Here is a 14,054-nt window from a genome sequence, read left to right as displayed (position 1 = left end):
CGCCAGGATAGTTTCAGTAGTACGGCTCCAAAAACTGTTGGTGCATTTGTTGGCGTTGCGAAGGCCACGTAAAGAACTGCATGGAGTTGGCTCGACAAAGCAGTCCGCGCACTTAGTCTTGCCTGGGCATCTGTAAGGCAGCACTGCCATACTCCCAGGAAGGTTAACACAGAAATTTTCTGCTTAACTGTACGAGTGCAGAATTCATGCAAACATGATTGATGATACGAAATCCATGCGCACTAATACTAGCGGCCTTGATATCGAAAAAAGGAAAAGAAAAAGAGGGACGACAACCGAGTCCAGCTACGAGCTACCCCCGCAACGGATTGCTGGCTGCGGCTTGACGCATTTCGCCTGCTGTGATTCTACAACATCCGCGCGCCTTTCTTGGACTTTTTCGCTAATGGACTTTTTCGCTAATGGACTTTTTCGCTAATGGACTTTTTCGCCAATGGAATTTTTCGCTAATGACAATTATCTTGAGCTAATGCAGCTGAGAGCTGCAAGTCTACATTCCTAGCTACTTTGCTACTTGTCGCTATCATCGCCGATGCTCGGGAGCGATGCTTGGCTTGGTCCCTGGCGCCGCCTGGGCTACTCTCGACGACTTGGAGTCAGCCACAAACAAGCTTCACGATGCAATTTCGCTCTCGAGACGCATGCCCAAGACCCCAAGTGACGGACAACAGGTTGGATTCTGAAGTCTGCCATCACCCACACCATCATTGAAGACCGGGTTCATGGTCCCTTTCCGCTCTGTCACAAATCTCCTGTTCGACGGCGCCTACAACCTGACGGGCATTCTAGACTGGAGCGGCGCCGGCCCCGCCCCATTGGAACGTTTGGCTGTCTCGCTCGAGTTCATCACGTTTCCCGGAATGCCGGATGAGCAGAAACAAGTCAATATTGACTTTCGGAAGCTTGTCCGCAACAGTCTTGCAAACGTGGAAGGTAAAACACGACAATCAGACCCCGTTCCCACCTCCAAGACAACGCCATCTGCGATACTAGGGACCAAGCGAGCGGACATTATTCATCGTTGTACGTATAGCTTTCTGCACCGCGCGCTGTGGGACGTTCGCTTGGTAGCTGAGCTCATCTACAAAGACGCCGTGTCATGGGAGCAGTTGGTAGTCGTGTATGGAGATTCCGAATTGTATTAGAACAAACCATATAAATCTCTAATTTTGTCAGAAATCTCATATTCTGAGCGGGGATACGCTTGTCTTGGCTGTTCACCGCCTGCGGCCCAGTCTGCCGCTCTATAAAGGCCACTCGCTGACTTGTACCGCTTCAAAACTTGCGGTTGACCTGCATCAGACAAATCTGTTATCGCGCAGATGATTGAAAAAAATTTCTATGCCTTTGCCAGCTTCAAAGACTTTGTCTCCATGATTTTCTTGCAGCTGAGTACGGTCACAGTCGCGAAAGCTGGGCATTCCGCAACGACGGGGGCGCAGCAGGAGCGAGCGGTTTCTGAATTGGGCAGTGGTTTGGCAGCTCCGCTTTGGAGATGTCGCGCAAATCCTCATTGAATGCTCAGATACGAGGCCATTATCAGTCTTTGTCAAAATTGGGTTGAGCATATTCCCAATGGCCTTGGCCGAGCACACGGCTACCCGGTAATAGCAAGTCCAAGCCGGGGTAAATATCCGCAGCGTTGACCAGGTCAAATTCGGCTTCCGCTGTCCAGAGATCCTGCATCACCGAGTCATCGCAGCCAAAGGGATCTGGAATATCGGGCATTTGCAGCGGTGACGCGAACCAGTTGCCGTCCATGGCGTGCATCTCGGTCGGAGGAACAGGGGCGGCGAGGAGACCTTCAATATCGGGACTAGCAGAGTTCTTCGGTGCGATTACGTCCAGGGCTGCACTCAGTTCGCGCAGAATATCCGCTGCGGTGCCAGCTGCGGCAGAGAAGCCGTCCATGCCTGCGAAAAGCTCAAACACGGTAACTGAGGTGGTCATGGCCGCACGCGAGGTGGATAATCCGGGCATCAAAGGAGACGCTCGATAAGCCAGAACAAAGCCGACGAGCGACAGGGCCGCGTTCCATTGCCACTGCAAGGCTTCATGAAAACCGGCCAAGATGCTAGTCTTGGAGAGCACCTCGTGAAGAATGTTTGTCAGGGCAGTCGCGTGCGCGGCACACTTGACAGCCGCAGAGTCGGTTAGGGGTCTAGACCCAGAATGCTGCATAGCATCGAATGGGATGAATGGTCGGTATAGGTTCGTACAAAGGTCATGGTACATGAGTTCCAGGAGGAAGCGCTGTCGCTGTAGCCAAAGAGGCGCAAATGGCTCGATTTCGAGCGTCAAGCCTCTGTTGTCGATTGAGAAAGGGCGGCCGCCGGTTTGACGCTTCGGTTGAAGCACCTGTGGCAGGTCTATAGTCCACTGCTCCAGTCGGTCCATATGTGGCTTCAAAATGCCGAAACAGGCTTCGGACTGGACCATTGCAGTCTTGCTTCCTCGGTGGAAGCACCGAATGTCCCTGCGGTAGAAGTCTGTCGAGGCTGCCCTGGCAATCCGGAACAGTTTTGTGAGGTGGAGGCTCCATGTGAGCCATGTAGCGTTCTCACCGAGAGGGGCAAAGCTGGATCCAGATGCAGCCGTTTCATAATCATCGGAAGGCATGGGGCAAGTGGCCTCTGAGCTGTGCACCAGAAAAGGGCGTCCCAGCTTCAAGCTGATCTTGGTCTCAAGCACGTGTAGGGTCCACCACAGGCGTTTCCGCAGCTCTCTCTCCCGACGAGGCAACGAATTCGCGGGGTCCATGTGCAGACCCAGCATGTAAGCTATGCGCACGGCATGGGCGCACGTGCTGTCCGCTGTGTTCTGGAGCATCCTTGAGCACAGGTATAAGGTACATAGCAGCTGGCACTGCAATGTTGAGATGGTGGGTATCTCGAGCTCCGCTAGCAACAATGTCCGGCATCGTTGGTAATATCGGTAATGACTGGGAACAGCGGTATCACTATGGAAAGCATCGTCTGGCGACTGATTGTCGCCCGTCGTGGCCGCCGTATCTTGTATGCACAGCGCGAGCATGATGTCCACAACGGCGGACGGCTTTCGCTCTCTGTTGGGTTTGGCCCATAGTGATGTGTAGTGCTCCTTGAAATCGGCCTCGTCGAGAACTGGGAACACGGTGTGATAAGACTGCCAGTAGCGGTCGAGAAAGTATTGCTCTTGCGTGGGGCTCAGATAGTCATTTGCAACGGTTGAATCGTCCAGCGCGCGCGCATGTCGAACCACAAGCGGGTTGCAGATGGGCTGGGCTTCCGGCAAGGAGAGCTCGAGGAACCGATTCAACCGCAGAGCAAAATAATGTAGCGAACCTGGACCGTACCAGGTCGTATGCTGTGATGAATCCCTCTGCTTAGCGTAAACTCCCTTACTGAACTTGTCCGTGGGGAGGCCATCGGCAGCATGGTGCACGGGGGAGAGCGTCGCATCAGCGTCAGATTCAGGACTACTCAACGAGCTTCCCCGTAGCGCGGGAAAGCCGACATCTGAATCAGTCCCGGGCGTGGCGTTGGCAGCGCTGGCACGCCGCTCGTCCTGAAGCTCCAGCTCTAGTTCCTTGACCCTCTGCTCCAAATGATCGATTTGGTGACGCGCCTGCGCAAGCGTGGCTGTCTTGACAGGGCCCCTCTTCTTGCTACATTGCTGGTCTTTGCTTCTGCAGTTTGTGCACGGAAATTCGTTATCGCATTTAATGCGGTACGTGCGGCAGCGATCGCATGCTCTGGAGACTTGTTGCCGTTTCTGCCTCTGCGCCTGCTGGGGGGTCGAGGTCGACGATGCAGTGTCCCTGGATGGATTGCTGGATGCGCTGGTCCCAGGGCTTTTGCTATCGAATGTTGCAAACATGGCTATATGGATGACGCTGTCGTGAGCAATGACAGAAACAAAAGGGAACTGCAGGTCGCTGACAAATGTGGTGAATGTCGGTGATGTATGTGCTGTGTTGTGTACAGTATGAGCGTACAGTACGAGACAGATGCCGCACGCCTGGGCATGATGCCCTTTCTACAACAGGCATCAGTGTGAGCCACTGTAAGCCACTGCAAACACACTGCAAATCAGGGTATCAAAGGCCGGAACAGACGTAGAAAATACAATAACATAGCGAAAGTACAATAGCACTAAATGACTCCAAGCAGTACGTGACTCGATCATTTAATCATTCGCATTTTTTTACTACTTATTGCCTTACAAATGAAGCCGTGAATTGGGTAGAGAGAAGACCGAGCGCCGTTCCAGCAATTCTGGTCGCTACCCTATCGCCCGCCCATCCCTTCCGCCTCTTTAGCCACACCTTGAACTCCTCCGAACCAACTGACCCGATTCTCGACAAATAACTCGACCTCGGGCATCAACTTGGTCTCATGCAGATTAAAATCGTCCACAGTGCCGATCCGCAGAATACTCGTGCCCGGCCATTTGGCACCGACGCGGTACATGAGTGTGCCGCAGGTAGCACAGAAATGGTTCGCCATGGAGTGGCCCGAACCCACAGTCTTGGACTGCTTAAAAACGGTGAGATTATCTTGGCCGCGTATGTGCTTCATGTGTTTGTCTTGCACGACAAAGTTGGAAGCGAACATGGAGGCTGTAATTTTGCGGCAATCGGAGCAGTTGCAGACAAACGTCGAGACGAGGCCAGGGGCTTCTGTAGGCTAATGAGGCCAGGTCTGTTAGCGCATGACTATTGACTGGACGTTCAGAAAATGCAGCCGACTTACAAAGGCAAGCTGCACAGCGCCGCAAAAGCATGTGGCTGTTGCTTCTCCATCTTTTGAGTAGCCGTCACTGGCACCGCCAGCCAGAGGGAAGAAGGGCGTTGACTTGTCAGCTCTGGTTGCCATTGTTTTGGTATGGTGTGAGTAGGTGCCAGGTGATTTCAGTAATTAAATATTGTCAAGTTTGTGGCCTTGTGAATATGCGAAGAAGATACGATGCAGAGGTTTTCAAATGATACAGAGTACATCATCGCCATATATATAGTACTTTGGTTTGTGGCAGCCCAGTCGTCTGTGACGGAGTTGACGGAGTTCCCAAAGGAGAAGCTGTCCTGGAGTGCCAATGCGCAGCAAAACTCCTGGAGCTCCGGACCCGATTCAAGTCTAGCTCTTCGCGTGGATGCAGTTGGCGTCGATTCCGCACTGAATGTGGCCGACTGTCCACACTCACATGTAGATCCTGATCCCCTGTACCCTTGTATCCAGTGTATTTCTTGAATAGCGGCACTGTGTGTTGCCATGTCTTTCCAAGACAGTCTACACATTCAGAGTATTACTCCATCAAATATATTCTGTAGATTAACGTTCCTTGGTATTTTGAATATCTACATCTGCGCGAGCGATTGGCTTCCCCGCAACACGCTCGCGTAAACAGCCACGCAGAAAATCTACGTGGCTGCTGACGTAACAACGAGGCTCTAGCTGACTCTACGAATCGCCCATTTCCACCATGTATTTGAGGCTTACTGATAGCCTCAACCCCGCGCGTGGCGGAGACGGACAGGTAATTCTGGGAATAAATACAAGCGTAGCCAACTCCTTGGTCTGGGGCAACAGGTGACATTTTGCTTTGTTCAACAGTATCATGTACACCCTACAATCAACTACAATGGCTAAAAACGAAACTACCACATCTGCAATTGCCGCGCCTGGGGACGTGTCCAAAGGCAGCAAAGATCCGGATGACAAGTTTGACGAGGAGCTTGCAGATGCTCTCCTGAGTCTTGAATACCCAGCCTCGTACCAATTTTCGCCCACTGCGGACAGAATCGTCTATCAGAGCGAAACCAACTTTGGCAAGCCGAAAAATGCTGTAAGCACCATTTGGCTCGCGACGACTGACGCAGGGCCGGCTCGCAAGCTTACCACGGGCCGGTACCGGGACAGCGGCCCCCAGTGGCATCCAGACGGCCAGCAGATTGCTTTTCTTTCAGATCGAGCAAATGCAGGCCAGGTCACGGCCGTTTGGATGATGTCGCTGAGCGGAGGAGATGCGCAGCCAGTCACGCCGCTCGACAAGAAGAAGAGCATTGAGTCCTTCAAGCTGTCCCCCGATGGAGAGACAATTGCGTTTCTGTGTGAGGACGAAGCCAGCAAAGACCATGACACGCAAGACAACGATAATGACCCGCAGGTCTGGGGCGAGACATGGGACTACACGCGATTGCATCTCCTCGACGTCAAGTCGGGCGAGGTGCGCGCTGTCAGCCAAGAGAAACGCCATGTGACAAGCATGAGCTGGAAGCCCGACGGCAAGAGCATTGCGTACTCCAGCGTGCAGAATCCGGAACCAGGCGAAGACGGACTGACAGGAACCCAGATATCCGTGCTCGACATGACCTCCAACAAAGACCAAAACGTCTGCACAGTCCGCAGCGAAGTTTCTGCGCTGAATTTTGTCGCGGACGGAAAAGTATACTTTCTATCGACGTACGAGCTGCACCTACTCAAAGGAAATAGTGCAGTCTACTACGTCGACACCGGCTCCCTTGAGCCCAAGGCTGTCAGATGCGCATTTGGCGAGAAAGATACGCCGGCTAGCATTAAACTTGCGGGAGGGAAGCTCTTTGTCTCTCGACTGGTGGCAACGCGTGTCGTTATCAGCGACATGGACGGGAACAACATTTTCGAGCCTGAGCGGCCGTTTCAGTACTGGAATGTCGCCATTGACCCGATCACCCAGGAGCCGGTGCTGGCTGCAAGTCTTTCTGATCCAAGCACCCCGGAGGAGGCCTACATTCTGAGACGCAATCGAGATGAAGTTAAGCTGTCCAACTTCGGGGCGCCTGTGCTCGGTAAAGTGAAAGCTACGCCACATATATTTACCTGCAGAGCGTTGGACGACCTAGAGGACGTAACTGGCATCTTTATCACTCCATCTGCTGAGAAAACCATCTCACAGCCGCTGCCCACTTTTGTTCTGCCTCATGGCGGTCCAACCGCCTGCGATCTTCCGAGTTTCGACCCTAGCCTGATGCGCTGGGCTCCTTATTTGCTCTCCAAAGGATACGGTGTGCTGCTCATCCAATATCGCGGGTCTGTCGGCTATGGACAGCAGTTCGCCGCCTGGAGCAGCCGCGGCATCGGCACTTTTGACTATGAAGATGTGATTGCCGCGACCGACCACGCCATCAAATCCGGCTTTGCAGATCCCAAGCGGCTGATGGTGGGCTTCTGGAGCCAGGGAGGCTATCTCTCCTACCTGTGCGCCGTCCGCAACGGCCTCCACAACCTGGGGTGGAAGTTTAACGCGGCGATTGCGGGCGCCGGCTTCGTCGACATTGACGGCCTGGTGCTCGGCTCGGATCTCGGCGCGACGGACCAGCGAGAGCTGGCTGGCCGCATCGCGCCGTGGGAGACGGACGCGAGCGATACCCGCGCGAGGAGGGGAAGCGCCATCTGGGAGATGAAGCATGCGGTGGACGAGGCGAAGCGCCGGGGGAATATGGTAATTCCGCCGATGCTGATACTGCACGGGGAGGCGGACCCGCGGACGCCGTACTGGCAGGCCGTGGCGTTTCGCAGAGCGTTGCGGTGGCACGGGCTGCCGTTTGAGTTTGTGACGTTTCCGGGAGGCGGACACTTGCCGACGGCGTGGAGGCATCAGATGGATATAATTCGCAGGGTGGCGAGATGGGCCGAGACGTATATTGGAAAGAGCGCGGAGTAGACCATGGCTGTCGCAGCTAGGGTCGTTTGTTGCGATCAATGCCAGAGTACTTCTTTAGTAAATAATTATCCTCCATGAAATTGACCCTTATCGTAGTGCACCAATTCAGCTCGCAAACTGCCCAATTTACTATGGCCGCGTCTTATCCAGTCAATAGCGTCTCTGATCTTGCGACACAACATACCTATCAATTTTCGACGTGTCGCCATGCGCCTTTTCGGAATTTGACGCTCCTTCGTTCATGGAACCATATCAATTGATTCGCTGCCTGCTTAATACTGGTTTTTGACATATAACACCAGGATTCCTCAAGTCAGTTTGTGAATGTGCTGTCATTCAGCTGTTTGTTGGTTTACTGGACTTGTCTGCACTTCGCGATTGGTAGTTGGGGAAAGGGACGAAAAGGATAGAAAAACTTCGGCTGAGCTTGTTCTTATCTTATCAATCTCGAGGCCTGGGCCACGTTCACGGCTGTTACCGTTGGCTCGGAATGCTGGTCCCTGGAGCGGCGGTCGGCGCTATCGGTCGGCCGAAGATCCGGGGCTTGATCTGATAAGACAAGCCACCCATGTACACTGTCACGTTCACTGTCACGTTCACGGTCACGCCGCAAGTTATACTTCACCCCTTTTTTGGAACACCTGTAGTCGCTCCCATTTAAGTCCGTATTTCGCCATGTCGCTCGAGCATCTGCCTTATGAGCTTCTGCTGCACGTGCTCTCCAACCTTCCCGACCTCACCACGCTCGACAGCTTGCTTCGCGCCTCACCCGCCGCGTACCGGCTCTTTGACAATGGGACGTGCGCCGTCGAGATATTCGAGTGTATCCTCTCTGATGGATGCATCTGCGACCACGTGCAAGTCTTGATGCGCCAGATTGCGCTGCTGCGGTCCGGCGCTCGCCCGTTTCCGCCGGGCTACACAGAGTACACGCCGTGGCCCGTCGCGCCGGGAATCGCGTCCTTTCGGCGACAAGTCATTGAAGAGTCGCTGCGGCACAGCTCTCGACAGAAGCCATCACCGGCGGGATTCGCGCCGAAGCGGCTGGGCCGCGACACAGAGCCGTGTATCGTGAGGAGTATACTGATTTCGGCGCGACGTCTTACAATGGTGTCGCTGGACTGCATCAACTTTTATCTAGAGGAGCTAGCGCACATCACAGACGTAAACGACCACCACTCGAGTTCAGTGTCGGCTCTACCACCGACCTGGAGCGAAGAACAGCGGTGCCTGCGGACGCTGTGGCGCTTGCAGCTCATTTTCGACCTGAAGCGCGCGGCGCGGCGCGGCACGCTGGGCTGGTCGAAAAAGGACCTCAAGAGCCTCGAGGGCATCGCGGCCATCAGCTCGACCGAGGACGACTGGTGGCTCGGGCTGCAGGTCAGCAGCTTCAGCCAGCACTGGCCGGGCGCCGACTGCGGCGAGCGCTTCTTCTACCACTCGGCCGCGCACCACGACTGCTACTACCCGGACGTGGCGCATCCCGAGAAGCACGAGTACGCGACCATCCTCGACTACATCCGGCTAAGCCACGGGCAAGAGTTCACCACGCGCGTGAATCAGGGCGTACTGTGCCCGACTGCCATGGCCGACGGCGCGGGGGAGGTGTGCCGCCGCCGGGGGAGCGAGGCACCGGCGCCGGCGCTCGGCGACCGCAGGAAGCTCGTCTTTGCCTCGGCCGTCGTGCAGTACTATGAGAGCGCGCGACCTGGAGTCAGCGGCGGCGGTGTTGCGTGTGCAGAGCTTGGGTGCGGCGGCGCGCAGGGTCTCGATATTGCGCTGCTTCGGCAGGCTGGGTTCGCGCTGTGGTCGAATCAGCGGTTAAAGGTGCTGAAGAACCTCTCTGATCTGCCCAGTCTGCTGAAGCGGACAAAGACAGTCGCCTAGGGCATCCTTCTGTACGATAGACCGAAATTATGCATTTTGGCTCCATGTAGAAACATCTTCAACTCTTCTCCGTTCAGTAGCTCTTTCTTAATTTTAATAAATCCCATCGCATCTTTGGAGCGCAAGGCTAGGGCAGTCGCCGAAATCGTCAGTGCGATGGGTGCCATTGGACAATCGCGAATGTGCGTACAAGTCGAATGCCGTTTCACGTGAAATCAGGCTCTATATACTTGCGTATTCACGTCGTTCGAATTGAAACATTCGTATCAGCGAGATGTCGCACCCTCCAGGTTTTGTCTCAGGATGCATGCCACGTAGGCGGGGTATTCTTCCTCGGTCGCAAGTCGGTGCAGAAGCTCAGCCTTCCTCGTTGAAGTTTCGAAAGCTGTTCACTTCTCTCAAAATCGACGTTCAAGGTAGAAATAGGACCTAAATCAGTCTCGATCTACTTTGTAGTACGTAGAGGAAGCGGTGCCGGCCCTGGGCCGTCCCGCCACGCCGAGTCAGGCCGCTGTAGGCCCGACCCCGGCGGTCGCTGCCCTCACGCCTGCGCACACTGCAGTGCAATGTCACGCCGAGACACCCACGCTGCACCTTTGTAGCCCAACGTCAATCTGGGAGTACACAAGTAGTTACGTTACCGGGAAGGACATCATTCTTGACGACTTAAGGCAGAGCGTGCAGTCGCCATCCATGTCATGGTCAATGTGCCCATCCTTCGCATCTCTGCGATGTTGACCTAGTTCGAGAACTTGTTTTCGCCCGCGTTTCTTCACCAAGTTGCGACGGAGCCTGGGCGCTGTAGACTTTCGACCGGGCGGGCGGGTGCTGAAGCTCAGCCGTGCGGTAGGCTCGTCGCGGTACCCCGATCATCTGCCAACCGGGCAGCAGGTTCTTTTGTGAGCCAGGCGCTTTTTCCTGTCCAGCTCTCAGACTGTTGCACACTTGCCACGTAGCCCTGCCTCCAGCCCAAGGATGCCCGACGCATTCGCGCACCAAGGCTCGTAATGCTGGCTGGGTGTAAGTGCCATGTTAGTGCCGCCGCCAAAGGCTTGTAGTGGACTTGCCCGCTGTTACAACACTGACAGGGCAAGAGAGGCGATTCGAAGCTATTCATCGCCCGAGTCAAAAATTCGGCGATGTTTTCTATGTCGTGAGATTGCCCATTGGCAAGTGTGCAAAGAGGCGGCTGCCCCAATTGTTGCTGCCAATGCTGTAATTACTGGACGTGCACTCGGCAGCTCGGAGGGCGAGTCCGCCCCCGGCTGCGAACTCGGGATTCCGCATCTATATGCCTGCAAGGCCAAAACAGCAAAATGGAGTTGTGGATATCATTCAATTGTCGGATTACAAGCTTTATGGTCTGGTGATGTCGGCAAGAGGCTGCATCAGCGCCGTGGCCCCGGAGAGTTCTCGGAGAGCTTGAGCCGTACCCCGAGGCGGGGGTCATATTATTGGATTTTCAATGGAGCTTGCTCGGGGCGATGGAATTGCGAGTTGCAGTGCAAACTGAGCGATTCGCCCGCCATATGACATGACGACCCGCAAAGGAAAACAGGAAGCAGAACCAAGCTTGTCTAGCAACACGCCACTCGTAAGCTTGTCTTGACGATGGCACCAAAGAGCTGCTTGTCGCAGGTGAATTCGCTGTAGTTGCCCTGTTGTGCTCTAGCTTCCAAGCTACCCCGCTCGATCGATGGTGCTCCAGAACTGTTGATCCATGGCCTGGTTGGCTGGCCGAGCCAGCCCGGTGCGACACCGTGGCTGCGCTTGGCAATGCTGGAGCCCATCCTCTATTACGTTAGTCGAACAAAAAGCCAGCAGCTGGCACGCAAAGGGTGCCAGGCTGCAAGCCACAAGGGTTAGGCGTACAAGTGTTTGGTGGTGGTGGTGTTACATGGCCATGCGTGGACACCAGCAGCCCCAGAGTTCAGCCAAGGTGGAGGAGGGGCCTCACAACACCGAAGCCCGAGATAGTCCCATCCACACACACACAGACACACTTCCCGAAGACGCGGGAGTGACGGCGTGGAGTAGCTTCTCGCTGGAGGTTGCAATACCGTGAGCCAACCGGCCTCTGGCGATCCCACGGCAAAACAAACACCAAGTGGACATGCCGAACAAGCTGCGAGGCGGCCGGCTTTCTGTAGTGCGACCGAAAGCCACATCCATCTCCCACTTCTTACGGGCAAACGGGGCCGTCACTCGTCCATCGTCGTTGGGCCATGACGCTCCGGCCGAGCGACCCCCTTCCGGGTCCCCCCCCCCCTCCCTTTCCAGGCGAGAGGTCTTGTAGAACATTGGAGACTGGACGAGGCACGAGGGGGTACAGAGGGGCTGTGAATCCAGAGGACCCAGACATGAGCATGAGCAGGAAAATTATAAAGACGTGGGTTGCTCTCTCGAGACCGATCGGAAAGTTCTCCCCCTCCTTTCTATTCTGCATCATCATCCTTTGACACATAACAACTACTACTACCTTTTTACATATCCCAAACCTGGTAGTACTAGCACACCACTACTACATCCCACCTTGCTATAAAAGGGACAGCCGCTACGTCTTCCTTTTTCCTCCCTCCTCCCTCCTTCGATCTTATATATACACACTTGTCTACTTTCTTGACATCTTAAATCATTCACAATGGTATCTTTTCGCCCTCTCTCCCGCTCTTTGCCTCTGGCCTCCCGCGCCGCGCTCTTCCACTCGTGCGCTCCCGCGCCTGTCTTGCGACACGCCGCCGCCGCCCGTCGCGCGGCGCCCGTCTTCAGCAAGCTGGGAGCGACGGCGGCAGGCTCGGGCTCTGCTCCCTCATCGTTTCGTGCGCTGACCACTGCCCGCGAAAAGGTCAAAGTTCTTCTCGTTCTCTACGACGGCGGTAAGCACGCCGAGCAGGTTAGTGGCATTTCTGTTTTGCATTCTACACCCAATTGGGCCGGCGCAAGAACGGCTTGTCTCGATCCACCGATGAGCAAACATCACAAACTACAAGCAAGGACAAGCAGAATCAGCAGAGACAGTTACGTCAAAGACTTTCTGTGTCGCTCTGTTGCGAGTTTGATCATGTATAGCGCTTTCGCTAGTGACGACCCCGGCGAGCTTGACACCCCCAATAATGCGGGGGGAAGCTCATGCGGGGCCCCCCCCGATCAACGATGCTATTCTTGGACCTGGTCCTGATTACAACACAACAAAAAGCCATAACCATGCTAACAAGCTCTAATGTTGCACTTTTAGGTTCCTGAGCTTCTCGGAACCACCGAGAATGAGCTCGGCCTGCGCAAGTGGCTCGAGGGCCAGGGCCACACCCTCGTGACCACCTCTGACAAGGAGGGCGAGAACTCCAAGTTTGACCAGGAGCTCGTCGACGCCGAAGTCATCATCACCACCCCGTAAGCTCTCCCTTTGCTCCAACCCCCCTCCCTCACACTCCCAACTTACCATCCACCCCAAAAAGCTTCCACCCCGGCTACCTCACCGCCGAGCGTCTCGCCAAGGCCAAGAACCTCAAGCTCGCCGTCACGGCGGGCATCGGCTCCGACCACGTGGACCTCAACGCGGCCAACAAGACCAACGGAGGCGTGACCGTCGCCGAGGTCACCGGCAGCAACGTCGTCTCCGTCGCCGAGCACGTCGTCATGACCATCCTCGTGCTCATCCGCAACTTTGTGCCCGCGCACGAGCAGGTTGAGCGCGGCGAGTGGGACGTGGCCGCCGTCGCCAAGCAGGAGTACGACCTCGAGGACAAGGTCGTCGGCACCGTCGCCGTCGGCCGCATCGGCGAGCGCGTCCTCCGCCGCCTCAAGCCCTTTGACTGCAAGGAGCTGCTCTACTACGACTACCAGCCGCTGTCGCCCGAGAAGGAAAAGGAGATTGGCTGCCGCCGCGTCGACAGCCTCGAGGAGATGCTCGCCCAGTGCGACATTGTCACCATCAACTGCCCGCTGCACGAAAAGACCAAGGGCCTGTTCAACAAGGAGCTGATTAGCAAGATGAAGAAGGGTGCGTAGCCGCAGCAGCACGAGTTGCCGCATCACAAGCTTCGTAGTCGACTAACAAGATACCGCACAGGCTCCTACCTCATCAACACCGCCCGCGGCGCCATCGTCGTCAAGGAGGACGTCGCCGCCGCCCTCGAGTCCGGCCACCTCGCCGGCTACGGAGGCGACGTCTGGTTCCCCCAGCCCGCGCCCAAGGACCACCCGTTGCGCACCGCCAAGAACCCCTTTGGCGGCGGCAACGCCATGGTCCCCCACATGTCCGGCACCTCGCTCGACGCCCAGAAGCGCTACGCCGACGGCACAAAGGCCATCCTCACCAGCTACTTCTCCGGCAAGGAGGACTACCGCCCCGAGGACCTCATCGTCCACAAGGGCGACTACGCCACCAAGGCGTACGGTCAGCGCAAGTAAATGTAAATTCTAGGCCGCGGTGGAAAATCAAACAACAGTGTAATCAACGTTTCTTC

The 14,054-nt window shown here is 55.6% G+C and overlaps 7 protein-coding genes across 8 annotated transcripts; 4 read left to right on the top strand and 3 right to left on the bottom strand.

Moving 5' to 3' along the window:
- Positions 1-743: 743 nt before the first annotated feature.
- Positions 744-1,166, top strand: LMH87_002623 (uncharacterized protein; the record flags this gene model as incomplete). Its single annotated transcript, XM_056194109.1, has 1 exon — positions 744-1,166. One exon carries the CDS (start codon positions 744-746, stop codon positions 1,164-1,166), a length of 423 nt encoding a protein of 140 aa, XP_056051080.1.
- A 394-nt stretch (positions 1,167-1,560) lies between these two features.
- Positions 1,561-3,879, bottom strand: LMH87_002622 (uncharacterized protein; the record flags this gene model as incomplete). Its single annotated transcript, XM_056194107.1, has 1 exon — positions 1,561-3,879. One exon carries the CDS (start codon positions 3,877-3,879, stop codon positions 1,561-1,563), a length of 2,319 nt encoding a protein of 772 aa, XP_056051079.1.
- Positions 3,880-4,289: 410 nt separating this feature from the next.
- Positions 4,290-4,877, bottom strand: LMH87_002621 (uncharacterized protein; the record flags this gene model as incomplete). The annotated part of the gene is made up of 2 exons (XM_056194106.1): positions 4,290-4,688; positions 4,755-4,877. 2 exons carry the CDS (start codon positions 4,875-4,877, stop codon positions 4,290-4,292), a joined length of 522 nt encoding a protein of 173 aa, XP_056051078.1.
- A 739-nt stretch (positions 4,878-5,616) lies between these two features.
- Positions 5,617-7,701, top strand: LMH87_002620 (uncharacterized protein; the record flags this gene model as incomplete). 2 transcript variants are annotated; one of them, XM_056194105.1, is made up of 1 exon in its annotated part: positions 5,617-7,701. In XM_056194105.1, one exon carries the CDS (start codon positions 5,617-5,619, stop codon positions 7,699-7,701), a length of 2,085 nt encoding a protein of 694 aa, XP_056051077.1. The 2 variants fall into 2 exon arrangements, with proteins under 2 accessions (XP_056051077.1, XP_056051076.1); XM_056194104.1 differs by having other exon boundaries at positions 7,006-7,701.
- A 324-nt stretch (positions 7,702-8,025) lies between these two features.
- Positions 8,026-9,588, top strand: LMH87_002619 (uncharacterized protein; the record flags this gene model as incomplete). The annotated part of the gene is made up of 3 exons (XM_056194103.1): positions 8,026-8,043; positions 8,154-8,212; positions 8,349-9,588. The coding sequence occupies 3 exons, from the start codon at positions 8,026-8,028 to the stop codon at positions 9,586-9,588; spliced, it is 1,317 nt and encodes a 438-aa protein (XP_056051075.1).
- A 93-nt stretch (positions 9,589-9,681) lies between these two features.
- On the bottom strand, positions 9,682-10,705 carry LMH87_002618 (uncharacterized protein; the record flags this gene model as incomplete). The annotated part of the gene is made up of 5 exons (XM_056194102.1): positions 9,682-9,715; positions 9,779-9,810; positions 10,396-10,461; positions 10,534-10,598; positions 10,675-10,705. The coding sequence occupies 5 exons, from the start codon at positions 10,703-10,705 to the stop codon at positions 9,682-9,684; spliced, it is 228 nt and encodes a 75-aa protein (XP_056051074.1).
- Positions 10,706-12,229: 1,524 nt separating this feature from the next.
- On the top strand, positions 12,230-13,998 carry LMH87_002617 (uncharacterized protein; the record flags this gene model as incomplete). The annotated part of the gene is made up of 5 exons (XM_056194101.1): positions 12,230-12,232; positions 12,434-12,481; positions 12,824-12,978; positions 13,044-13,588; positions 13,658-13,998. The coding sequence occupies 5 exons, from the start codon at positions 12,230-12,232 to the stop codon at positions 13,996-13,998; spliced, it is 1,092 nt and encodes a 363-aa protein (XP_056051073.1).
- Between the last annotated feature and the right edge of the window lie 56 nt (positions 13,999-14,054).

The sequence above is a fragment of the Akanthomyces muscarius genome, chromosome 3, assembly GCF_028009165.1.
Source record: "Akanthomyces muscarius strain Ve6 chromosome 3, whole genome shotgun sequence".
Classification (NCBI taxonomy): domain Eukaryota; kingdom Fungi; phylum Ascomycota; class Sordariomycetes; order Hypocreales; family Cordycipitaceae; genus Akanthomyces; species Akanthomyces muscarius.
Note: the sequence above shows the minus strand (reverse complement) of the source record. Positions and strands in the feature narration are given on the sequence as shown.